Source organism: Amblyomma maculatum, chromosome 8 (genome assembly GCF_055883805.1).
Source record: "Amblyomma maculatum isolate TAMU_Amacu chromosome 8, ASM5588380v1, whole genome shotgun sequence".
NCBI lineage: Eukaryota > Metazoa > Arthropoda > Arachnida > Ixodida > Ixodidae > Amblyomma > Amblyomma maculatum.
The window spans coordinates 1,548,634-1,570,250 of record NC_139351.1 but is presented as its reverse complement, the minus strand read 5'-3'; the positions used below and the strand labels follow the sequence as shown (position 1 = coordinate 1,570,250).

Sequence of the window (21,617 nt, the reverse complement as noted above, 5' to 3'; positions counted from 1 at the left end):
GCACTTACGCCGCCTGTTCTTGCGCTGGACCAGTCTTCTGCCGACGTTTTCCTCCGCTCCATCGATGCCAGTCTACCTGAACCTCAACGCTCTGAACTTCTCGCGCTGCTTCATCAGTTCCGTTCTTCATTCGACTCTCACCAGCCTGCTTTGAGCGGCACATCACCTGTTGCCCACCACATTGACACCGGTTCCCATGCTCCTCTGCGTCAGCGCCCCTATCGAGTGTCGGCCACCGAACGCCAAGTTATTGAAGGTCAAGTTCAAACAATGTTACAGAATGGAGTGATTGAGCCTTCTAATAGTCCCTGGTCCTCCCCTGTTGTCCTAGTGCGGAAGAAAGACGGTTCTATTCGCTTCTGCGTTGACTACCGTCGCCTAAACAAAATCACGAGGAAAGACGTCTACCCTCTTCCGCGTATAGATGATGCGTTGGACTGCTTACAAGGTGCTCAACTTTTTTCTTCGCTTGATTTACGATCCGGTTACTGGCAGGTGCCCATGGCTGAGGAATATCGCCCTAAAACCGCGTTTGTCACCCCCGATGGCCTCTTTGAATTTACTGTCATGCCGTTCGGTCTCTGCAATGCTCCTGCTACATTCGAACGTATGATTGATGCAATTCTGCGTGGCCTAAAATGGAAGACGTGCCTCTGTTACATTGACGACATCGTGGTGTTCTCGCCGGACTTTGCGACCCACCTATCTCGACTGAAGCAGGTCTTGACATGTCTTGCGAACGCCGGTCTGCAGCTCAACTTGAAGAAGTGTCGTTTCGCTGCTCGTGAGCTGACCATTTTGGGCCACGTTGTGTCCAAAGATGGTATCCGTCCTGATCCCGCCTAACTTCGAGCTGTGACTGCATTCCCGAAACCTGCTACCATCAAGCAACTGAGTTTTTTGGGTCGTGCTCATACTTTCGGCGTTTTATACGGAACTTTGCTTCCATTGTCACCCCGCTGACTGAGCTCCTCGGCCATAACTCAGACATTTCGCTGTGGTCATCAGCATACGACGACGCCTACAACGCCTTGCGCCGCCTCCTCACAGCCCCGCCCATCCTGTGCCATTTTGACCCCCAGGCGCCAACCGAAGTGCACGCAGACGCGAGTGGTGTCGGCCTCGGGGCTGTGCTTGCTCAGCGCCCTTCTGGCTTCGGTGAGTATGTAGTCGCTTACGCCAGCCGTACTCTCACCAAAGCCAAAGCGAACTACTCTGTAACGGAAAAGCAGTGCTTGGCCATTGTCTGGGCAATCACAAAGTTTCGCCCTTACCTTTACGGCCGTTCTTTTGACGTAGTCACGGACCATCATGCACTATGCTGGCTTACATCGCTCAAGGACCCATCAGGCCGCTTGGCACGGTGGGCTATGCGTTTGCAAGTATACGATATCCGCGTTATTTACCGATCTGCTCGCAAACATAAAGTCGCCGACGCTTTATCTCGCTCACCGCTTCCAGCTGACCTTGCCAGCCTCTCCGTCTTAGACTCCGTAGCATCTTCGATCGACGTCAGTGACATGCCTGCCGAACAACGGAAGGATCCATGGATCGCCTCTCTTACTGACTACCTTTCAAACCAATCAGCGATAATTCCTTCACGCGCCCTTTGCCGCCAAGCTTCTCACTATGAGATTTGGGATAACCTCCTTTAACGGCGCAACTACAGCTCAAGTGGACGGAAATGGCTCCTCGTGATTCCGCGCCATTTACGGACTCAAATATGTACAGCCTTTCGTGCCAATCCACAGTGCGGACACGCCGGAGTTTTCAAGACGTACACACGAATCCGTCTTCGTTACTATTGGCGCGGTATGTACAACTCGGTTCTCGGGTACGTTCGATCGTGCCTGACGTGCCAACGCCGCAAACCTGCCTCTGCCCGTTCGGCGGGTGAGTTACAGCCTCTCACATGTCCGCTTAGACCCTTCGACCGCATTGGAATGTACCTATATGGCCCTCTTCCGTACCCACCCGATGGCAATCGCTGGGTCATTGTCGCCGTCGACCACCTGACGCGATATGCCGAAACCGCCGCGCTCCCAGCTGCAACAGCCCGAGATGTGGCCGGTTTCTTACTGAAGAACTTTATTCTCCGTCACGGTGCTCCTCGTGAATTGCTCAGCGACAGAGGCCGTGCTTTCTTATCCGAAGTCGTTAAAGCCCTGCTCGATCAGTGCAAAATCATTCACCGGACTTGCTCCGCTTACCACCCGCAAACGAATGGCCTTGTTGAACGATTTATTCGCACCCTCGGCGACATGCTCGTGAAGTACGTCGTATTACACCACACGAACTGGGACATTGTCCTTCCTTATATCACCTATGCGTACAATACTGCTACGCAATCTAGCACGGGTTTCTCTCCGTTATTTTTGCTTTACGGTCAGCATCCATCTGCTCCCTTTGATACTGTCCTCCGCTACAACCCTGATCCATCAGAATGCACTACAGTGACAGAAGCTGCCAAGTATGCCGAAGAATGCCACCAGATTGCCCGCACGTTTACGACCGACTCTCAGTGGTGCCAAAAATATCGCCATGACACCAATCTGGAGAATGCAGCACACTTTGAGCCCGGCTCACTTGTGTGGCTATGCGTTCCATCCGGTAGCCCCGGTCTCTCCGCAAAGCTGATCTCAAAGTATCACGGGCCCTACCGTGTCGTCTAGCGCACTTCACCAGTGAACTATATTGTTGAGCCGCTTACGCCATCTTCTGATTTGCGACGCCGTGGCCGCGAGACTGTACATGTGCAGCGTCTTAAGCCGTTCTACTATCCAATTGTACCTTCGTCCCCTTAAGTCGCAGGATGGCTCCTTTTTCTCTGGGGGCATTGTGAAGAAGATGAGCCCTTTTTGCTGGACGCTGAAGAGGAAGCAGTCTGTGGAATTGTGATCGCGCAGATCATCGTGCGCTTCCTTGCCGACCTCGACGCCGTCCTGGACGTATAAATTAAACCTTCTCTTACAATATATATATTTGAACAGTGTTTGCTTCGATGGCTGTTGAAATGTGCACAAATCAAGAGGCTGCTTTATTGGAAGATTTGAGTTCCAATGTTAGCTATCAGGGAGTAAACGCTGTATTTAGAACTATCAGTACGGGCTCAGTATTGCTTTAGATTAAGAAGATAATTGTAAAGAATGGGGCCAATATCCCTCAAGTAGAATTGCATCAGTGAGTTGCTGCGCGAGTTTGTGAGTGATCATGGTAGAAGAAAATAGCGCAGGAGACGGGACAAGGCGGTAGACAACACGAGCTCCGACTAACAACTGAATGTATTCAAAGCGTGTGCGTATGAATACACTCAGCGATAGATGCGCGGGAAGGAAAAAGAAGAAGGGCCACAACGTCAACAACGTCAACACGAAAATATGCCATGCTCATCATTAAGAGTTAACATAGGCAAGCTCGTGGCGCGATAATGAAGCAGAAGGTATGTTCGCGCATAAAGCCCCTTTGCGGGAAGATAAGAGCTTCAAAGATTTCCCTGGTATGTTTTTCAGGATTACATTTTAGATCATGGAAGACAGTTGGGCTAGTTGGTGTGTATTCGTTAATGACTGCGACATTGCAACTAGCGTGAAAAACACAAAGGACAGCGACGGGACAACTAGCGTGCTGTCCCTTCGGTACCTTTTGTTGCTGTGCTTTGTGTTTTTCAAGCTAGTTGCAATGTCGCAGTCATTAACGAATAACATTTTAGAATGACGCACTGTTCGAAAAGTGAAACACAATTCGGACAAGATTTAAAAGGCAGCGCCAATTTGCTTATGGCCACAATGTCAGCACGGGACGGACGATGCATGTTCTCTGAGGCGATCTTAATACATCGTCCCGTCTGACCTACATACGAGGCCCTGCAAGAAAAAGGCACCTCGTAAACAACGTGGGTCCGGCAGGCAACAAAACGCTTATTATATCTCTTGTCACATGCAACTATTCGAGGACCTGAGGAGTTGTTAGTCGGCGCTCGTGTTGTTTACTGCCGTGTCCCGTATCCTGAGCCACTTTCTTCTATCATGATCGAGTAGAATTGTTTATGCGATCATCGAATATATCTGGTTATCTGAACTGAAAGGTTTTCGTGAATTATTTTGGGCCTTATGTTACAATCACCTTTTAACTTGAGCTCAGCTTGTGCCTTGTGCCTACCTCGGCATGACCTTCCTGTGCTTGTTTAAAGAGAAATTTGGACCAAGCGACAACTACAGCAGAATGACGGCCCGTGGGGCGAGTTGGTTTATGACGTGAAAACCACTGGGGCGCAGAAACGACGACACAAGGATGAAAAGGACATCACATGCGCATATGGTGTCCTTTTCTTTCTTGTGGCGTCGTCTTTGTAATAATAGCAGACCAACACAGGCGTTCTCCAAACAACAAACTTGTCAAAAAACAGCAGAAAGACTTAACGTAGGCGCAAGAAGGGATGGAGATCTCTGGCACCCTGAGCATGGAAAGCAGCTGAATGAGGCACGACCATGATAGTGTTTGGTAATGAAATACAGATCACAGGTGATCACAATATCATTTCGTCTTTTTCATATCGTTTTGCATGGCGACAAAATATATACTTAAAATTCCAGCGATATGAAAGAAGAAAATATAAAGAACGACGTTTCCTAATGTTTGAGTTTTAGTGAAAGCGTATATTACTGGATTAACTGTGTCCAGTTTTGGCACGTGAAATTATAAGGAAAAAAGTGTAAATAAGCGACTTTAAGTGACTGCCAGACTGTGCGAAGCCTTACAAACCTTTATAACTGGCTTGTTTCCAGAGGATATTTTGGACGTTACAGCGCTGCACAGGAATTTTATCTACGACAGCAACATCATGTCGCAGCTTGAATGCCATGGTCCCAAAGGTCACGGTATCACCTTCGACTACAGCATCAACGAAGTTCCTTTGCCGAATACTGTCAACCTTCACCCACAGCCCTCTAAAGGTATGTTCATTCAAAAATTACATGCGGGAGGCTATCCTGCTCTATGCCTGATGACCAGCTCAAGCGCACATGATATGGTCACAGAGCGCAGATGAGGGCAAAGGTCACTGGAGTCATGGGCTGAGGGCTCTAGCCACGCTATATTTCCTTTTACCCCAATTTTCGCTTACCTAAAATTTGCAGGACTGCGCTTAAGTCCGCTTAACAGCAGAAATGGTGAAATCCTCCCCAACTACCACTAACCACACCATTATCACCAATATCATCATCATCATGACTGTTATTACCCGCTATTATCTCGAACTATACCTTTCGTTAATTAAGAATTTCTATCGACATCAGCAACTATCACTATCATCAGTATCAATATTTATTACAGAGCTTTTGTAAAACATCATGGAGAAGGATAACAAAGTTTAGCCCAAGAAATTACAGGTACATTTCCTATAAAGCATATATACGTAACAAAAAAGGAAACACATCCACAAGCGTAACAGAAACTCAAATATGCTAGCACTGGTCAATATGAAGAAGAAAAAATCTACAGAGAAGCGCGTAAATATAGCAACGCAATACTCATTAGGTCACGAAAATTAGATGCGGCCCTATCCAGGCCCGCTGTTGTCACGCCTTGAGTGTAGCACACAGTCCCAGAGCAGGATCATCGAGAAAATGCGGTGAAATAGACCTGAATAACTCATTTCTAAAACTAGGCGTAAGAGGCGCGTACACTGACGAAGCGAGTTCTCCGGCCGCCTAGAACAAGGTCAACCGCAGTCAAGCGACCATCAAGACGGAATGCGCTGTGAGCACTCGGTCTGAATGCAGGGTTAAAAAAAGCGCAGCCACACCCCAACACTGTGAGTTCGTAAAAGAAAAAAAAGGCATGTATTTATTTATTTATTTTTATGTCACAATACTGAAGGCCAGATTGGCGCAGGCAAGAGTGCCATGGAAGTAAACATAGCACATAATAGTGTCACCGTCAAACAGCCAGAGCAGGCAACATAGGTTAGAGGGTGGATTTATTCACATTGACGCGGCACTGGGACGCGGCAAGGCTGGCGGGAGCTCGAGAGAAGACGAAAAACACCGGGGTCACTAGCGTGGCTAACGCCAGCTAAAACGTCGGCAATCCAGTCCGGCCGCGTAACGGCGCCACAAGAGTGATTGGGAATGCGGCATTACTCCCTCTCTTTGAAAGGCGCCGTCCTCGGCGCTAACCGTTGGCGATCCGAGCAACAAGGAACATTGGTAGTGCCCGGTGGCTGGGGCGAACGAGCGGCTAAAGGGAGTGGTAGGGCTTCATTCGTGCAACAGGTACCACTTCGGATGTTGGCCGTCGAGAGGAACGAACAGTTTCCTGGGGACGAACTTCATAGTTCACATCGCTGATTTGGCGGACTACCTCATACGAGCGAAAGTACCGCCGAAGCAGCTTTTCAGACCGCTCTCTTACACGGATTGGACTTTACACCCAAACACGTTATCCGGGCTCGCAACTCGCATTTCTGTGGCGTAGGTTACATCGGTGAGCGTCTTTTTCTTGCTGGTGCCGGATACGCTGTCGAGAAAGTTGGCGGGCGTCTTCGGCATGCAGCACGAATTCATCAGCACCCATGAATGCGTGATTAACACTATCAGGAAGCAGCATTGCGTCCAGCATATTCATAGCTTCGCGGCCGTGGACGAAACAAAATGGAGTGAAGTGCGTCGTTTCTTGCGGCGCAGTATGATACGCGATGGTGACATAGGGAGGTATTGTGTCCCAGCTTAGATGGTCCTCGCCGACATACATTGAAATCATATCGGCGATTATCTTCCTAAGTCGTTCGGTGAGTCCATTTGTTTGCGGGTGATAAGCGGTTGTTCTTCGGTAGCTTTTGCCACTGAGTCGCATAACCTCCTGCGTAAGCGCCGAGGGGAAAGCCATTTCCCTGCCAGTTATAATGACTGCGGGTGCACCGTGACGAAGTACAATGCTCTGCATAAAAAGAGGTTGCAATTTCAGCATTGGTTCCGCGTGGAAGAGCTTTCGTTTCACAGTATCGGTTGAGACAGTCGGTGACGACCACAATCTACCGATTACCGAGCGAGGACTCCGGAAACGGGCCGAGTAAATCCATGCCGACTTGTTGGAACGGGACTTGTGGCGGATCAACAGGTTGTAGCAGTTCGGCCGGCTTAGTCGGCGGCGTCTTCCAATGTTGGCACTCCCGGCAAGTTTTGATGTAGCGCTTCACCACCTCAGTGACATTAGGCCAATAATACTTCTGGCGTATGCATGCCAACGTTCGGGAAAAAAAAAACACAGGTGACCAGAAGAAGGGTCGTCGTGGGACGCCTGCAGGACTTCGTCGCGAATAGCCTTAGGTATGACGAGAAGCTAATTAGCTCCGTCGATCCATAGTTCTTCTTGTACATGATCCCGTCTCGTAAACAGAACGATGACAATCCGCGCGAAAAGATTCGCGGCGGAGTCGAATTATTTCCTTCTAGATACTCAATGAGATGCTGTAGTTCAAGGTTGTTGTTGGACCAAAGTGTCCGCAGAGATGGCACCAAGAAAAAGAGAATCGTCGTCGAACTCAGTGCTGTTATGCTTAAGAGGCGCGCGGGGCAGTCTGCATCACTGTGCTTCTTGCCTGATTTATAGACGATGGTCACATCAAATTCTTGAAGTCGAAGGCTCCAGCGTGCAAGCCGTCCTGAAGGATCTTTGAGGCTCGCCAACCAACTGCGTGAGTGGTGATCGCTCACTACTGAGAAAGGCCGGCCATGCAAGATGGGCGAAATTTTGTCACTGGCCAAACAATAGCAAGACACTTCTTTTCGGTAGTGGAGTAGTTCACCTCGCACCGGGATAAGGTGCGGTTTGCGTATGCGATTACGCGTTCCACACCATGCTGCCATTGTACAAGGACCGCTCCAAGGCTGGCGTTACTTGCGTCTGTGTTCTGTTCTGTGTCAGCTTGCTCGTCGAAGTGACCAAGTATAGGCGCCCTTTGTAGACGAGTTCGTAGTTTCTCAAAGGACCGTTATTGCTCTTGACCCCAGCAGAACGGTTAGTTCTCTTTTGTAAGGCGAGTTAGGAGCTCGGCTATCAGCGAGTTCTTCACAAAATGCCGATAGTAGAAACAAAGACCCAGAAAACGACGCACGCTTCGCTTGTCGGTTGGAATGGGGAAAGCAGCTACGGCGGCTGTCTTGTCAGGGTCTGGGCTAACGCCCTTGGCACTCACAATGTGGCCCAGAAACTCCAGCTCTTGGAAAGCGAAATGGTACTTTTCTGCCTTAAGGGACAGACCGGCTGAACGAACGCCTTCGAAAAGGGTGCGCGGGGGCCTCAGGTATTCCTCGAAAGTGTCTGAAAAAACACCGTTATCCAGGTACACCAGGCAAGACTGCCATTTCAGGTCAGAAAGCACAGTGTTCATCATCCGCTAGAAGGTCGCAGGAGCGGAGCATAGGGAGCACCCTGAATTTGTACAAACTGTCCAGGGCAATAAAGGCGGTCTTCTCCTGGTCGAATTTGTCCACCTCTATCTGCCAATTACCACTGTGTAAATCGAGCGACGTGGCGCAGATGCTCTAGGGAGTAATCACTGCGCGGTAGAGAATAAACGGTTTGGTATCCTTGTTTAAACGGCGGTAATCAACGCAGAACCGTAGGGTTCCACGTTTCTTCGCCACTAAGGCAACAGGCGATGCCCATGGGCTCGTCGACTGCTGGATCACGTGGTCCTGGAGCATTTCCTGAACTTGCCGGCGAATTGCATCCCGCTCCTTTCGAGAGACCCGATAAGGCGACTGACGTAATGGTCTCTGGTTGTCGTCGACTATAATTCGATGCTTTGCGAGCGGTGTCTGTCTAACCCTGGAGGTCGTTGCAAAACAGTCTCGGAAAGAGTTGATAATGATCTCTAGGCAGCGTTTTTGATCAGACAGGAGTTCCGGGTTGATGTCGGTTTTAACTTGAGTAGTCGACGTTTCTAATGAGTTTGTGATTTCGAACAACGTGTACTTCCCTGCGCATTCCGGGAGTTCTTCAAAATACGCAATCGTTGTTTTGCTCGCCAAACACTGCGGTTCGCAACCGAAGTTCGTCACCAAAGCTAGGTTCGCCTGTCCTTCAGTTCAGTACGTCCTCGAGCTACTCAGGCTTGTCGACCCAGAAGCAGCGACATGTTGGCTTCGGCGATGCCACGAGTTCCGGGGCTGCTATCGCACTCTATAGTCACAAACATGCTGGATCTTGGTGGTGTCACGACGTGATCGTCAGAGACTTGCAGCTTTGTTATGTGTTGCTGGGGTCGGAGTCAAGAGTGCGGTGGGTGGCAAACGACACGATTAGGTCCTTAAAGTCGATCACAGTGCCATACCCCAGGAGGAAATCCAAACTGAGTATCAGGACTTTGGAGCACTCGGAGAGCATAGCGAAGCAGCCGGGGAAAGTTACGCCTCGGATTTGTATTCGTGAGGTACAGACACCACTCGGTGTCACCACATGGCCGCCAGCTGTCCGGATCTCCGGCCCAGTCCAAGGCGTCAAAACTTTTCGGAAGGTCTTGGCTAGCCGGCTCCTCATTACGGAAAAATCAGCGCCAGTGTCCACGAGTGCATTCCCGTTGTGGGTGTCGGCGGTTACTGTAATTTCGGCAGGAAGCAATTCTTCGCATCTCGTCGGTAGACCCGTCGGGTCGAGTCGCCGTCAGTCGGCACGTCGCGGTATATCGTCGGGTGTAGGCTCTTGTCTCTGTACAGCTGCGGTAGTCCTACCCCCGGAGGACGCCGTCTTTATTTTTCCCGCCGTGCGGACGTGCCTCTGAACGGGCCAGAGGGTGAGGGGTGGTTGGGAGAAGGGAACTTTCTTGGAGACGGGAATCGGGACTGGCGTAGTTGTGCAGTCGGGGACTGCGCGTTAGTGGCCAAGTAGTGCTCGATCTCCTGCGGTCGCTCACCGTAGCGCAGTCGAGGTCTGTCGGGAGAAAAGCCCCTGAGACCCATCTGGCGGTAGGGGCAGTCGCGCCGAACCTTGGCCGGGCTCCCAGCAGAGGTAGCACAATGGCCAGTTGTTTCGTGTTCGCCACACGTGTGCCTTACGGATGGCGGGCCTGAATTACTGCTGTTGGACGGGCACGGCTATGACTTACTACTGCACAGGAGGTAAAGCACCAGCAGGAGGAATGGCTTGTGGTGCAGGTGCAGGATTTCGTAGTACGTCGCTGTAAGTCATTATGTAGGGCTCCGGTTGGGGACTACTAGAGGTGACTGCACCACTCGCCGGATTTAATCCCGGACCACGTCCACTACTGCAACGACGCCTGCGTGGGGAGCTTCTAAGCGTAGTTTCTGGAGCTCTTCACGCTAACGTTCCGCACGAATTCTCGAAGTTCCTCAGCGGGCGGCGACGTAGGCTGGCAGTGGTGGGCGGTTGCTACAGAAGCAAGTCGGCCGTACTGCGCGCTCCGCTCTTGCAAGGAGCGCTTCATACGCGTTGTCTCTTTAATAAATTCCGCCACAGTTTTCGGAGGGTTGCGGACAAGTCCGGCAAACAACTGCTCCTTTACACGCCACATTAGGTGGCACACCTTCTTGGCCGCGGGCACAGCTGGATCAACCTGACTGAAGAGTCGCGTCATGTCTTCAAAAAAATGGCAACAATTTGGCTGCTGCGATCTTGAGTGTAGGGCGAGATCGGTTCTCTCTTTCTTCTTGTCTGTACGAAATGTCACCAACAACTCGCGGCGAAAAGCTTCCCAGGTGGTAAAATTAGCTTCGTGATTCTCGTACCAAGCTTCGGCGGAATCCAGCAATGCGAAGTAGACGTTTGTAGCTTTCGGTCACCATCCTACTGGTTGAAGCCCGCCACAAGGTCGAAACTAGCTAACCAGTCTTCATCATCCTCGAACCTATCACCATGGAACGAAGGTGGTGACCGAGGTGTGTGTAGGACAAACGGCGGAACCGCTCCAGCCTGCTGAGGAAGATGACTACCCAAGGCAGACGTCAGAGCTCTTGGAGGTGTTCTCACGCCGCTGAACTCGAGCTGTAAGCCTCGAAGACGGCGGCTCTCCTTGTGGATAGGTGTTGAATCCACGCACTCGGAAATGGCTTAAAAGGTGCCTGCAAAGTCAGCATAAATGGGACGACACCCAGCACCTCCACCAAATGTCACCATCAAACAGCCAGAGCAGCCAACTTAGGTTAGAAGATGGGTTTATTCGCAGTGACGCGGCACTGGGACGCGGCAAGGCTAGCGGAAGCTTGACAGAAGAAAAACGCCGGGGTCAATAGCGTGGCTACGGCCAGTTAAAACGTCGGCAATCCAGTCCGGCGGCACAACGGCGTCACAAGAGTGATTAGGAATTCAGCAATAGTTATGACAAATAGACCTATGACACTAAAAGAAAGCAGTAGGTAATGAATAATAATAATAATAATAATAATAATAATCAATCAATCAATCAATCAATCAATCTTTATTTAATGTGCGCAGGAACAACCATGTGGTCTTTGTGCTGCAGCACAAAAAAAAAATGAAAAAGCACAAACATGTTTACACACACAGAGGGAACACAAAAAAAAAAGAAATAAATAATACATGAAATGAAACTGAGACGAAAAGTATCACGGAAATTAAGCAAACAATGAGTATCATCACTTATATACACAGTGAGAGAATTTTTTAGCACACCAGGAAATAAAGAAAAAAAAAAAGAACGGAAGGTAGAAGAGAGAAAAAAAAAAAAACAGATGACTGACATTGATTATAGTAATATAGAAATATACATAAAATAAACAACCATTCCAGGCGCAACAAGTGCATGGTACTTAAAACACAGGCTAGAAATACAAAATAATACAATAAAGAAGTAAAATTGAACAAGGGACAGTAAGATTCGAATATAAAGTTTAAAGTTGAAATATAAGCAAGAAACGGATAAAAAGTAGTTCAAGATACAGACAGCATTGAACAGGAGAAAAAGCAAAAAGTGAAGTAAATACAATTTAAGGCTAGAAAGTGGGAGTTATATGTGATAAAGTACTATTTAGAATACAACGCTACGAACATCCAATGTAAATGAACAGAGCGAGTTTTGGAAGATGTCAAGGAAGATAATAATAATAATAATAATAATAATAATAATAATAATAATAATAATAATAATAATAATAATAATAATAATAATAATAATAATAATAATAATAATAATAATAATAATAATAATAATAATAATAATAATAATAATAATAATAATAATAATAATAATAATAATAATAATAATAATAATAATAATAATAATAACAATAATATTAATAATTGGTTCACATTGGCTCACATTGGCTCACAGGAAACGAAAGGCGCAGTGTCTGTCACACTTGTTCCGTGGACACCTGAGCCACGAAGGGAAGAGAGGAAGGGGAGATGAAAGTGGATAGAGAGAGAGAGAGAGGAAACGTAGTGCAGGGCTACGGAGTAATTTCGACCACCTGGGAGTCTTTAACGTGCACTAATATCGCACAGCACCATAGAAACGCAGCTAATGGCGGTGGGATCGAACCCGGCAATACCTAACAAAATTACAAAAAGCATGAAATATTAAAAGAATGCAAAACTATAGGCGTATGTAATTGTAGAAAACATTTTCAAGTTTTTCAAACTTAGTTGAATGGAAACCAAATCAGGAGTCGCATTCCATAAGAGCGAGTTGGCGGGCTAGTTGGTTTTTCATGATGAAGGAACAGCGCAAGGTACAAACACAAGGCGCTGACTATCAACTGAGGTTTATTGCAAAAACGCAGAGATTATGTAGCGAAGAGAACTGGGGGTGGAACATCGATAAAGATAGTGCTCAGTCACCGGCCGTCAGAAGATAGCACGTCGCTAAGTTAAAATATTTGCTAATGGTTGAAATTGTGGTGAAAAATAGCCATCGATGGAACACAAGATAACCCACCTTCTAACCTACGCTGGCTGCTCTGGCCGTTTGATGGTGACATTTGGAGGAGGTGCTGGGTGTCGTGCCATGTATGCTGCCTTTAAAGTCAGCATATATTGGGGCACAAAGAGAGAGAGAAAAACTTAGCTAGATGCTGAGAAATTTAAGGGGCATACCGCCCTAATGAGATATGTGGAATACAGTCCGGACCCCGTGCTTTCCTAATGTTTATTTCAAGCAATAAAGATTAACCACCATCAGTGGAAAAGACTGAAAACAAGAGCGAAAGCCTGGTCTGAAACATCAAATTCATTATCAGATGCAAAGGCACTTTAAAAATATTGATTAAATAGGTCAGCTATATCGTCACATTCTGCAACAATAAAACCAATCATCATCATCAGCCTGACTATACCCACTGCAGGGTGAAGGCCTCTCCCATATTTCTCCAATTGGCCCGGTTCTGTGCTAGCTGCATCCACTTGACCCCTGCGAACTTCTTAATCTCATCCGCCCACCTAACTTTCTGCCACCCCCTGCTACGCTTTCCTTCCCTTGGAATCCAGTTTGTTACCCTCAGCGACCATCGGTTATCCTCTCTTCGCACTACATGTCCTGCCCATGACCATTTCTTCTTCTTAATTTCCACTAGAATGTCGGTAACTTGAGTTATTTCTCGGACCCACTCTGCACGCTTCCCATCTCTTAATGTTACCCATACCGTTTTTCGTTCCATAGCCCTTTGTGTTGTCCTCAACTTAAGTAGAACCCTCTTGGTTAGCCTCCACGTTTCAACACCAAAGGTGAGTAAAGGTAAGATGCAACTGTTGTATACTTTCACTTGAGTGATACCGGTAAGCTGCTAGTCATAATCTGCGAGTGCTTACCAAATGCGCTCCATCCAAATCTTATTCTTCTTGTTATTTCCTTTTGATGGTCCGGATCTGCGGTTACTACCTGTCCTAAGTAGACATACTCGCCTACTACTTCCAAGTGCTTCGCTACCTAACCTAAACTGCTGTTTCTTCCCGAGGCTGTTGAACATTACCTTAGTCTTCTGCATATTAATTTTTAAGCCTACGTTTCCTGTCTAGGTCATCAATCATTATTTGCAGTTCATCCCCCGAGTTACTTAGCAAGGCATAGGCATCAGCAAATCGCAAAAAACTGAGGTATTCTCCATCTACCCTTACTCCTAACTGCTCCCATTCCAAGTCTCTGAATTCTTCTTCTAAGCAAGCTGTGAATAGTACTGGGGAAATCGTGTCTCCTTGCCTAACACCGTTTTTATGGGAATTTTGTTCCTTTCTTTGTACAGAACTATGGTTGCTGTGCAGCCACTATATATATCTTCCAGCACTTTCACGTATGGCTCGTCCAGGGGTGTGAAACTCCCTATAGACCTCCTTCATGTTTGCAAACAAACAAGACGATCGAGGTGGCGCTGCTCTCGTTAGCGACCCCACGGTAGGCAAAAAGCACGACCGCGGCCGGTGTACAGTGGCTAGCCAGGGCACTGTGGCCGAGCTTGTCAAGGCCGTGTTATTGTGATTTGCAGGCGCCTTCTAGGCAGACGAAGTGACCATGAGCTAGTGTTTCGTGAGCCTCAGCGGTCAGAACAGAAGCGATACACTGAAAAAGTACACGGCGTGCAGCGTACGGACCCGCACGCCGTACCGATGGGGATTGGGTTCAAGGCGCACAAGAGAAGCGTTGCTGCCAGCCGAGGAAAATGAGCGACGTTTGCATCTATTTTCTGTTTTCCCCCAGAAAATTATGCATGGAACGCATCGAGAATTACAAAGCTTCGGATGCTTACAGCTACTTTGAGTCGAGTAAGCTGACGGCGATTTTTCTCGCTCATAAATAGCGCTCGCAAACCGCGTACGAATAGTCCGCTCGAAGCATCATAGCATAATCGTATGATTCTTCACACCGAGCGGCAAATGAGCGTTCTTGGTAAGCACGAAGCACCTCGCTAGCGTCGAGCGGCTGTATGGTTAAGATGATTTAGGTCAGCGTGGCAACGGTAGCCTTGACACAGCACGGTTTGCGTATCATTGCGTTATTGGTTGAGATCACAACGCTGCGCATCTGTTATATTTGCTTTGTTCGTGGGCGGCTGTCGTCGTTAAAGGTAGCAATTTTATTACGGGTAGTCGTGCTGTTAGCTTGCATTACAATTACGAGCTGCAGCGGCCACTGTGGTTCCGTGGGTTCCGGTAAATACGTCCCAGGAAAAAATGGCCCCGGATAAAACCTCTCCAAACAGATGCAATGAACAACGTACTGCAAAGTCGAGCTTTCCCCTTGCCTGGTGCTTGGCTTATCAGCGATGAATTACGCTCATTGTAATCAACTTTCACTGTTTTTATCTTACATTGTGTTTATGGTTTTAGCGAACATTATGTATATTTTGAACCCCGCCGTTTTATTTTTCTTTTTTTTACGTTCTGTAGTTCTGTTTACTAAAAACGTAGACTGAGTTTCCTTGTGTCTAGCCGTCATAATGTATGCTGCAGGGCTTCTTTCTACCCGTCCGCTTGAAATTTGCAAAACATGGCACTGATGCTGTGTGTTCGCAATGAAAAAAAAAAAAAAAAAACGTTATGGCGCCGAAATTTGTGCTGTCGAGGGCAAACACGTCTCTCGAATGTGTAATATTAGCCGGGTGATTAGACCTATATTAAAGAGCGATATTTCCCAGTTTGGAAACTGGGAACTATGCACTGTATAATACTCGCTGGATGTTATAGTGGTGGGGCTCTTTTTTTTTTCTTTTTTTTTTTGCAATGCTTTCTCGCCAAGCCTTCTCCAGTTCCTGTAAACCTGTAAAACACCCAGAGGGCATACTGCCCAAACAGTGGTTACATCTGTTCTAAAAAAAAAAAAGAAAGGGCGTCCAATAAGATGTTCAATTTTTCGCGGAGTGAGTTCCGGGCAGATTTTCAGCCAATTTCTTCGGTGACATTTTTTCCTAGGGGCCGCTTCCTGATAGGACCTTTCTGGACGATTATTCCGGGGCTATATATTTCAGGTACCTTTTTTTCGGGACTGTATCTTCTGAGGAACTCTTTTCTGGGGCCGTTTTTACCTTCACCCGTGATTCCGTAGTTAGGGCGGCCCAGTTCGGTCTCGGCCACTGTGAGCGCGTTTCAATGTAGGATAAACCCCACAACTCGCATTCACAATCAGCCCCTGTGAATACAAATAAAAGCGCTCGGCATAAATACAAAATGCAGCTCCAATCCAAATCAGTAGCTGTCAACGTGAAGTGGCAATCTTCATCAGGAAGTAGATTAAAATAATTTGGCGTGAACGCGGCGAAGTTTAGCCATGCAATATGGTACATCACGGATCGAGGAGTGCTACACAGATCACTTGCGTAGCAGCTCACTGCGCTTACATACACAGCGAAAAAAAACGGGCTTGAGGAACAGTTTACAAAGGTAAAACATCTACGCATGCTCCAACAAAGAAACTCGCCTGTACATATGTTACCGCACCAGCACTAAAACAGTACCAAGATCCCATCACGCGTCGTAAAAAGGCCAAACTCGAAATATTCGCGACCATTGATTCGGTAGACCGCTCTGGCGTAAAGGTGAATAAGTTTCAGCTTAGCCGTGACGAAGTATTTGCCGCATATTCGATGAGCAGGCGTCGGTATCCAGCCTTGGCGCTGCACCGCGGCGGCCCACCACTGTTTACGGCGACCATTGTCGGCAAGAAACCTATGCAAGCTTACTAAACTTCCTATTGTGTGTCTTTCAACACATGTCATAGCGACGCGATTAGTCGGCATGGTACTCTGCATTCCCCGGCAGCAGCAAGCCATCGCACAATCACGGTAGGCAAAGCGACTGAAGCGTGTTTTTGCCTACCACGCGAAAGTCACTAACGATGACAGCGCCACCGCATTTTCATGACGTAGCCGGAGTGAAGGAGGTCTATACCTCCCAGTGGCCACGAATTACAGACGCTAGCGCCAAACTCCCCATTATAGGATTATAGCGGGAGGGGGCGCGTAAAAAATGGACTTGACGGGGGAGGCCGTATAGCGGACTGGTCCAAAAAAAACGGTGCGCTGAAGGGGGTGTCGGTAGGTTGCTTCAGGCAGCGCGGGTCGCGCGCTCGCGTGCGCCCGCGCCCGGGAAAAAGCTCTGCCCGTGGATTTTCTACCGCATCATCGTTCTGCCGCGGCGCGACCGGCTCGCGGCAGGAACAGTGTGATGGAAAGAAAAACCACAAGCATAACGCTCTCGAGGGCGCAGGCGCTCGCGAGCAAGCGTACCCGACCGCAGCAAGAAATTGCACAGAGAACAGCAGATATTGTTTCTCTTTTTTATTAACTGCACGTGAAACAGAAAATGAAAAGATGCGACAAGGTATCCCTCACACACACGCACTTTACATAGCTAACAGTTTACAGTAGTGTTATGTGTTCTGCGCTAACATTGTAATATTGCATGCTTGCTTTATCACTACAAAAGAACCCAGTTTGCCGGCACTGCTTCTGTCAGCATCTGTACAGCTGATATGAAATTAAATAAATGATGCACATATTCATTCTACGCATTCCATACCATCAAAGCAATGTAGAAACATGAGCAAATACCTGCGTTCTAGTTACCTAGTGGTTGGTATTTGATGGAAGTAATCACATGTCACTGCGCTATACATAACCAAAATGCATGATTAAAAATTTACACTACCCTTCCTGGAAGAACCGTCTTCTTCGAAACGCACGTCTCTCCACAGTACATGAAGGTAACAGGTTCAACAACATGAAACACAGCGGATATCGCCGACTGTAATGGCCAGCACAATCAGCAGACGAGATGGGTCCACGGAACTGGAGGTGCACGCAGACAAGTCTCTCGTCTCACGAAGGGGCGAAGAGCCAGCAGGAATGAGATGCACAGAGTAAAAGAACCGCGACGAAAAATCGCGACTTTGGCCGATAAGCCAACACGCAGAGAATTCACAGCGCTAGGCTACGCAGACGACCGACGCAGACGACGGTTCTAATTCAAAACGAGCGGAGTCGTAACGGTTGCAGCGGTTCGCGCGAGGACGAAGCAAGCCACGCAGCGCAGTCGGCGGCGCCGTCAGTGCGAGGGGAAAATTTAGGCGCGAGGGAGAAGTCCTCCTCTCAGCTTTTTCTTTCCTCCTTTCGCCCCCGCTTGGGAGAATTAGACGGGACGGTGGCCTGGCTCGTCTACCCCCTGATTTCGCAATGCTTGCATCACTGATGAGGTTTCTACTGAGTCAAATGCTTTTTCGTAATCAATAAATGCTATGTATAAGGGCTGTATAAAAAAGAAGAACCGAACAAGGGTAAATAGGGTACGCCTCAGGTCGCAGATGAGCCAAAGTTTCCACAAGTGGACTTGTCTTCGCCTGAGCATTTTTCTATTACCTGGGTGATGGTATGGATATGATCGATAGTAGAGTACCGTTTCCGAATACCTGCTTGATCCTTTGCTTGATTGAAGTCTAAGGTTGTCCTGATTCTATTAGCAATTACCTTAGTAAATACCTTATACGTCCCATACAGTAAGCTGATTGGTCTGTAATTTTTAAGGTCCTTAGAGTCCCCTTTCTTATGAATGAGGATAATGTTTGCATTCTTCCATGGTTCCGTTACCGTCGATGACAACCAGGCACTGTCTGTATAGGGTGGCGAGTTTTTCTAGCACGATATCCCCCCCCCCCCCCCCCCCCCCCCCGTCCTTTAACAAATCTGTAATTACCTGATCCTCTCCAGCTGATTTCTCCCTTTTCATAGTTCCTAATGCTTTCTTGACCTCGTCCTTTGTCACTGGTGGAATGTCTGACTGTTTTTCCCTACCGCCAATCTCATTACGGTTCTGACTACTTTGGCTACTGCAGAGATCTGTATAGAACTCCTCGGCTACTTTGACTATCTTGTCCATATTACTGATGACGTTGCCCGCTTTGTCCCTTATCGCATACATCTGGTTTTTGCCTATGCCCATTTTCTTCTTTACCGCTGTAAGGCTTCCCCCGTTCTTTACAGCATGCTCAATTTTCTCCATGTTATACTTCTTTATATCGGCCACCTTGCGCGTGTTGATTAGCTTTGATATCTCGGCCAATTCTATCTGGTCTGTTGGATTGGAAGCTTTCATACTCTGGCGTTTCTTAATGAAACCTTTCGCCTCCTTAGACAGCTTACCAGTATCCTCTATAACTATCCTACCGCCTACTTTTATAGCGCACTCAGTAATAATATCTCTGAAATTATTGTTCATTGCTTCTAGGGTAATGTCGCCATCCTTATTTAGAGCTGAATATCTATTCTGTAGCGAGATCCTGAACTCTCCTGCCCTCTCCCTCACAGCTAATTCGTTGATGGGTTTCTTTCTTACTAATATGTTCCGTTCCTTCTTCAGATTTAGGCTAATTCGGGACTTCACCATCCTGTGGTCACTGCACCGCACTTTCCCGATTACCTCTACATCTTGCATAATGGTGGGGGTTGACACAGTATGAAGTCAATTTCATATTTCGCCTGCCCGTTAGGACTTTTCCATGTCGATTTCCGCTTCCTCCGTTTGCTGAAGAAGATATTCATGATTCTTGGGTTATTGCTCTCTACAAACTCAACTAGTAACTCCCCCCTGCTATTTCTAGAGCCAATGCCATAGTCACCTGCTGCCTGGTCTCCTGCCTGCTTTTTCCCTACCTTGGTATTGAAGTCGCCCATTAGTAAAGTATACTGCGTCTTTACTTTTCGCATTGCCAATTCTAAATCTTCGTAGAAGCTTTCAACTGCCTGGTCATCATAACTACATGTGGGTGCATAGGCCTGTACAACCTGCAGTTTATACCGCTTATAAGGCGTAATTACGATGCCTGCGGCTGCCCCTCTCATTAATACTATAGAATTCATCTATATTACCGCTATGTATTTATTGACAAGAAAACCTACTCCTAGTTCACGCCTCTCCGGTAAACCTCGATAACACAGTACATGCCCATCCTTTAGAACGGTATATGCCTCATTCGGCCTCCTAACCTCACTAGGCCCTCCCATTTCATACCATCTAATGACATCCCATTTCATACCCTCTAGTTCCTCTAACAGCACTGCGAAGCTGGCTTCACTAGCTAGGGTTCTAACGTTAAACGTCGCCAGGGTCAGTTTCCAGTGGCGGCCTGTCCAGCGGAGCCAGAAATTCTTAGCACCCCCTGAAGTAGGATGGACAGTTGGGCGAGTTGGTACAATTGCATAGTTGGTGGAACAGCGCGAAAAGACGAAACACAAGAAGAGACGCACAACAGACGAGTGCTCGTCTGTTGTGCGTCTCTTGTGTTTCGTCTTTTCGCGCTGTTCCACCCACTTAGCACCCCTGCTGTGTCACAGGTTTGACCGCCGCCGTGGTCAGTTGTTCCGCAGCCGCTGGTGACTGAGGGCCGGGATTTTATGGAGCTAATCATGAGAGGGAGCGCCAAATTACTGCACCAGGGTGGCCAACTCCTGTTCTGTTGAGGGAGTGCGTTGCCGGAGGTGTTCACCGGCATCAGGTCGCACCCTAAACCTGTTTATTTCATTGACACGCGGACTTTTGTTTTTATACGGTGGAGAATTGCGCGGCACCGTGATTCGAACCCCGGTCCTCTTGCATGCGAGGCGGATGTTCTACCGCTACGCCACCGCTGCATATCCCATCAAACCCATGACCAGCTTTTATTTATCCCAATGTTTCCTTTTTCTGACTGAAGTACCCCCAGAATTTGCTAGATTTTGATTATAAAGATCAAGGTAGGATAATATTAAAGTAATGGCTTCTCGCTGCAGATAGGCTCCGTGCTAGTTCTAATTTAAATTACTATATGTACTCCGATGACGTAGGACTCTCTCGTATATGTCATTTCAATTTTCGTTTAACATGAATAATGCGGCAAGTGACCCAAGGGTTCTGCGCTTCTTTTTTACTCTCCGTTAAGGTACAAAATTTGCGACACAGAATAATATGCTTCCCTTGAGAAGCTTCCATAAACTGTGGACATCAACTTTGAAATCGTGATCCAGCGCAATATCCAAGTAATCGATAACAAAAGTGTCGGCCGCCCTATGAAAATCATGAACATGTGCCGCTAACAGATTCGACGTTTTTTGAACAAGTTCACTCGACCATGAAGAGACCAAAGACCGGTGATCTGAAATACCAGGCGCAACTACCAAATCGCCATGCGAAAATGATACACTCACAAAACAAAACAAAAAAAAACAAATCCAGAATAGCATCATTAGGCGTACTGTCGTGAATAATCTGTTTCAAGCTTAAAGTTAACATAATGTAGATTAGCACATCAGCAAAATTTCAGTTCCCTACGGCAAACTGTTCTATTCAATCCTAGGTAAATTGAAATCACCCGTCATATTCACACTGTATTCACGCCAGGTTATCAAGTAGTCATATATGAACTCAGGAAATGGGGCGCCAGAATCGGGAGCACAATAAACAGAACACAGCAAGAAGGTTAGCCCGCCATGCGGTACTTTAAAAGAGAGGCTTTCATGGTCAGCAACTTAGTCAAGAACTGAAATCTGAAAGATGATAAGTACTAGACCTCCGTCCCTTGAATCTCTATCCCTTGTAAATAGCTGGTAGCCCGGTGGACCAATTTCATCATTATTTTTTCGTGCAGCTAAGTTTCTGCAAGAACCACAATGTGTGCGTTGTAAGGA

At 47.5% G+C, this 21,617-nt stretch overlaps 1 protein-coding gene across 4 annotated transcripts in view; it reads left to right on the top strand.

Moving 5' to 3' along the window:
* LOC146180432 (receptor-type tyrosine-protein phosphatase T-like) overlaps positions 1 to 21,617 on the top strand; it is a 680,195-nt gene that overhangs the window by 181,844 nt on the left and 476,734 nt on the right. For 2 of the 4 annotated variants that reach the window (XM_084576027.1, XM_084576025.1), the window contains exon 6: positions 4,785 to 4,952. The exons of the other annotated variants lie outside the window; for them this stretch is intronic. In XM_084576027.1, coding sequence (XP_084432153.1) covers positions 4,785 to 4,952 — 168 coding nt within the window. The remainder of the gene's footprint in view (positions 1 to 4,784; positions 4,953 to 21,617) is intronic. 4 annotated transcript variants of the gene reach the window in all.